The sequence below is a fragment of the Dermacentor silvarum genome, chromosome 8 (assembly GCF_013339745.2).
Source record: "Dermacentor silvarum isolate Dsil-2018 chromosome 8, BIME_Dsil_1.4, whole genome shotgun sequence".
NCBI lineage: Eukaryota > Metazoa > Arthropoda > Arachnida > Ixodida > Ixodidae > Dermacentor > Dermacentor silvarum.
In genome coordinates this window covers 26,775,133-26,780,364 of record NC_051161.1, presented here as the reverse complement: position 1 = coordinate 26,780,364, position 5,232 = coordinate 26,775,133, and the positions used below count along the sequence as shown (strand labels likewise).

The 5,232-nt window shown below is 54.2% G+C and overlaps 1 protein-coding gene across 1 annotated transcript; it reads right to left on the bottom strand.

The window, feature by feature from the left end:
• Window positions 1-940: 940 nt before the first annotated feature.
• Window positions 941-3,290, bottom strand: LOC119460884 (frizzled-9). Its single transcript, XM_037721998.2, has one exon. The coding sequence runs from the start codon at window positions 2,975-2,977 to the stop codon at window positions 1,103-1,105; it is 1,875 nt and encodes a 624-aa protein (XP_037577926.1). The 5' UTR covers window positions 2,978-3,290; the 3' UTR covers window positions 941-1,102.
• Between the last annotated feature and the right edge of the window lie 1,942 nt (window positions 3,291-5,232).

The following is a 5,232-nucleotide window of genomic DNA, read 5'->3' as shown; positions in this document are numbered from 1 at the left end:
TCTGTTAAAACTACTAGTTAGTTGTTCGCCTATGCAGTCAAGCCCCAGGAGGGCTTACCTGTACACCGATCAATAAAGGCGACCGATACGCAAACGCACATTCTACAGTCATTATGCTCCTTTGCTGCCAAACATGGTTCAATATGCGATTTCAGTTCAAGGTGCGCTGAGCTGACGTACAAGTTTTGGTGTCACGCGCGCAGGATATATCTCAGACAAAAAAGATGACAACTTGAGAACTGCCAGTGTCAGCGTGAACTCGAACCATCTTCGACGCGGTTGGGCGTGGCATAGGCGGGAAAAGCATGCCTTCATCATTTAGGAGGTCTTCTACTGCATTTACTAACAACGTTGACTCCTTTTCATCGTTGGAAAAGCTCTACCGATCTAAATTACCATATTTGATTTCGATTCTTGTGAGCATCTTGGTTTGAGTCAACTTTAGCTTACTGCAGTTTTTTTACAACTGTTGTGGTTTCACGAGTGCGTTGTGTTCACCAAGCACGCTCCAATGGCGTGTAGATTTAACAGCGGCGAGTGCGTTAGGTGACAGGCACGTGCGTGAGAGATATGTGCGAACTACACCAAGTCATGATGCAAGATGTGAAAGCATAAACACACTTCAAGAGATGGAAAGCCGTATACCACTACTTTGAACTGCAATACTTGCCCGCAGTAAACGAAATGCAAATGCTAATACGAAAAAAATATTAGACAACCTTGTCAAGAACGTAAAACCAGAGTCCTTCAATACTTTTCTCAAGGACCCTGGTAAAACCAACCTCGACGGCTTCCCTTGATGGCTTGCAGCTGTCTAGTGGCAACTATAAGGCCATGCAAATGCTTTCCCAAAGTCATATTAGTTGTAATGGAGCCTGCGAACTCTGCGAACCATTATGTGTCTATGCGGTTGTTTGAATAATGATAGCACGCAGAACTATAATTCGTCAGAAAAATAAATATTATTCAATGCTCAGTCATTTACAAACTATTGATGCACTCGCAACTCTCACACGCAAATTTCTATGTACAGGCGACAAGTTCTGCATATATATGTACAAGTCTTATGTACAGGCGGAGGGGGGTAGTCACTGGGTCACATTCACACCATTGTCACATGAGTCAGCGCTTTTCTGTGCGAGTGGCTCTTAGTCCTGCCCACAGACGAGGTGTTCAGCGGGTGGAACTGGTGGTGATGCGGCGGCGACGGCAAGCTGGCCGGCGGCAGCGGAGGCTTGGTGTACTGCACCCTGCTGCCGCGAGACGCGCGGCGACCGAAGCGTGACCCGCACAGCTTGCCCCACGCAGTCCACGTTTTGTTGCTCCAGATCCACACGCCCGTGGTGATGCCCACGAGGAGCGACATGAAGATCTTGAGCATGAAGACCTCTTCCAGCGGAATGCTGTCTTGCAGCCTGCATGGCGCCGATGCGTCGCCCCGCTTGGCGAGACACTCGACGACGTTGGCCGTCGCGCGAGCCTTCCACGCGGGCATCTGGTGATACTCGTACAGCAGGCAGGCCAGCAGCGTCAGCGCGGGCACTGTCGACAGCACGGAGAAGAGCCCGATGCGAACCATGAGCCGCTCGAGCTTGCTGGTGTTGCGGCCCCCTTCCTTCATGAGCCTGCGTATCCTGAGCAGCGACACGAAGCCCAGCAGGATGAGCAGGCCGCCCAGGCTGAGCACGAACCCCAGGGGCGCGATGACGAAGCTGAGCAGCGCGTCCCGGCTCTGGTTGCCCACGAAGCACAGGCCGGTCAGTTCGTCGCCGTCCACGTGCCGCAGCGCCAGGACGACGATACTCAGCACTCCCGGAACGGCCCAGCACATGAGGTGGAAGTAGCTGGCCAGCGACTCGATGGCCTCGTGTCCCCACTGCTTGCCCGCGGCCAGGTACCACGAGAGCGTGAGCACGAGCCACCAGAAGGCGGCGGCCATGCCGAAGTAGTAGAGGAGCAGGAAGACCACGATGCAGCCCCAGCGGTCGATGCCTTCGACGATGAGGTGAGACTCGACGCCTTCCGACTTGTTGCACGAGACGAACTCGGAGCCGGCGAAGATGCGGAATAGGTAGGCGACGCTGCTGAAGCAGCAGCACAGGCTCAGGAATATGATGGGGCGCTCGGGGTAGCGGAATCGCGTCGGGTTGATCCAGAAGGTGGACACGGTGAAGATAGTCGCCATGAAGCACACGGCTGCCCAGATGCCCATCCAGATCTCGGCGAAGTTCTTGTCGTTGCGAGTGAAGAGAAAGTCGGAGCCGCAGCGCGGGATGCACCGGTCTACGTTTCGGCCCGGCAGGTCGACCATCGTTTCGGGGCAGTTCTTGGAGGAACGACCGCCAGCTGATGACTCAGTGGAGAAGGTGTCGAAGAAGCGACCATTCTGAAACTTCTTGAGCGGCGGAAAAGCGTGAGGCAACGGCAAGTTGAGCAGCTTGCTGTGCGGAGACAGTTTGCTGGGCTCTGTCTTCTCAAGCAGATACTTGGAGTAGCGCTCGTCGGCGCCGGGAGGGAATTCCATGCACAGGCCGTTCTTTTCAGGCACAGGAAGTCTGCTGCAGTTTAGCGCCTGAGGCCAGTTGAAGTTGAACTGCGCCAGCAGGGGTAGGCACTTGGACTTCACCTCTTCGCAGATGGACTGACAAGACGGTATCGGCGTGTCCACCTGCTCCGTGCACATCGGGGCGTATAGGGAGCACAGGAAGAACTTGAGATGCTTGGAGCAGCCGATTTCGACGAGTGGCACAAACTCGTGCACCTGTATGGCCGCCTGGCTCTGGTCCGTGTGTCCCATGAGGTTCGGCATGCGCGTCAAGTTGTACGGCATGTCCTGGCACATGGGAATGGTGATGCGCTCACATTTGCTGCGCCGTCCCTGGTCGAACTGCATGCGCTGGGCGTCCGCCGCTGTGTGGACGAACACGAACAACACGAGCAGCGCGAGCAAGAGTCGCCGGGGCCTCCGGGTCGTCATGCCTGAAACACACTCGTCCCGCCGTAAACGCGCGCACACTTCTTGGGGTCACGGATGAGGACACGTCAGTAACGTTCCGTCAAGTGCTGCAGCCGAGCTGGCATGTCGCGTACGAGCGCGAGTGTGTAATCCGTGCGGAGCGCGATGTGCGAATGAGCATCCTGCGGTGAGCGCCGCACTTGAAGTAAGCAGCCGGCACGGCTGAGCCGTAGCCGGCAGCGGAGGAGCTGGAGATATAGTCCGTGAATAGGCGTGCGCGTCTCGTTCCGCGCTTCTTTTCTTGACCTCTCCAAAGTCACAGGAACTCACTTTATTATAGTCTATGAACATTATTGATCATACAAATACGCACATCGAGCCGAATATTCCGATTTTAAGCTATATTTGTGTCACGAACGGTCAGCCGGCATTAGAACTATTTTCTATATCGCACGCTCGATGTCAAGAGAGCGGTGCGGCGGTGCAGTTGCGGCGTGCAGGGCTGACGCTTTTGAAGTTCGCCGCCAGTGCCGGGAGCACGCCGCCGCTTCCTCGGAGATGGGAGGGGAGAGAAAGAGAGGCGGGGGGGGGGGGGGGGGGGCTTTTCGGCGTTTGTTTACGTTTTTTTTTCCGTTCCGTCGGGAGGATGTAAGGCCGGCACGAAACGAAGCTTACAAAGCAGGACCCGCGAGTCGGGCTACGGTGGAGAGGAGGCAGCGCGTGTTATTTCGTCTTCCCTTGGCGGGTTGTAATTAGCCGGCCTGCCATGGGTACCTGCTAGAGAGCAGCCGGCTTGGGGTGCCGTGGACGTTAAGAGCAGAAGGGTGAGTGGGAAAGAGGGTGTGTGTGTGTTGGTGGGGGAAAAGAAGGCCGGCTGAAGGTAGAAAGACTACTTTTGACCCCTCTCACCACTTTACGCTGTTTCGCCGCTACACAGTTTTTGTCGCGTTTTCTCTTTTTTGCGCTCTCGTCACTCTTGTGCTGCTTCGAGGACACCCCCCCCTCGCATTTCCCTTTCCCTCGTGTACTGCTACGTCCACCCAACAAGATGGTGTACGCGCCTCGCTTCACTTCGCCCCGGTGTGCGTGCCGCCAACGGCGGCTGCTGTAGCTGCCGCGCGCTTGCTTTTTGATACCGGCGGCGAGCTTTTCCGTCGCCCTTTTCGGATCGCCTCTTGCTTTCTTTCATCCTCGCCCCTCCCTGTCTCTCGTTCTCTCACAAACACGCTCTCCCGCTGAGCAGTCGTTTTCTTGTCCCCTTGTTCGCTCTTTTCACTCCCTGATGTCGGCTGGATGAGAAGTGCCTCTCTTCGCCGGGCCGTCTTTTGGACTTCCACTCCCACTCTGTACAGCCATCGTGATTCCCCCCCCGCCGCTATTTTTTATATGCCTAGGTGCTACTTCCACAGATGCAATCGCGCATGTAAAGCATGAAGGCCGAAGAGTGGTCATGGTGTTACATCGTCAAGTACATGAAACAATCAGAACTATAACCTGCGCGCCCGCGCACGGACAGTGCCGTCTTAGGAAAAGTGTGGTTAGTACGCGGCCATTCTGTCATGGCTGAGCTCAGCGACCAACGATGCACAACGACAAACGCGTTGTTGTACCAACCAGCGCGGATACAGACCCCAGTTCAGTAGAAGTAAGAAATTCTCGTATCAATACCTGGAAAAGCATGCAACGTATAGTCTACGCAAGCAAGGAACTCGTTAATTACACCAGTAGTCAGCTCCTCAATATCCTCATGATTTAAACATGGGCACACACGAACCTACGAGCGCCCCTGAGTCACCTATTTAACAAAAAGATTAACGTTCACCGATGTAAGGCGAAAACTTGATAAGCGACGTTTGTGTTCTTTTATGTAGTATAATAACAAGGGAGGCAGTGTGCTAGCTTTACTGAGTCCTCGCTGATAACTGGGTATGCGGCAAGCGTTCCTGATTCGAGGGCTTGTATTCACAATAACCTCTAATACTGGAAGTGTTCGTAAGATAAAATTCCAGCCAATCCCGATGCTGGACATATCATTAGTGAAGGCGACTGGCCAATGACAAAGAGCACTTACAAAAAAGATGCTGTGTGAATTCGGCCCCTGGCGCATCGGGATCGCTGCCTCTGAATGAAAGCCTGGCAATGACAACGATGGCAATGATGGCAATGGCAACGTGACAGCACTAGGTGGCCAACAACTCCTGATTTTGAGGGATTATTCCAAATTTGACGAAGTCTCGATACTTGATTTGCCCTGTCGGGACAAATATTTGCCTGGT

Excerpts from the sequence above, each read along its gene's own strand:
- LOC119460884 (XM_037721998.2), bottom strand. The coding sequence starts at position 2,977 with ATGACGACCCGGAGGCCCCGGCGACTCTTGCTCGCGCTGCTCGTGTTG.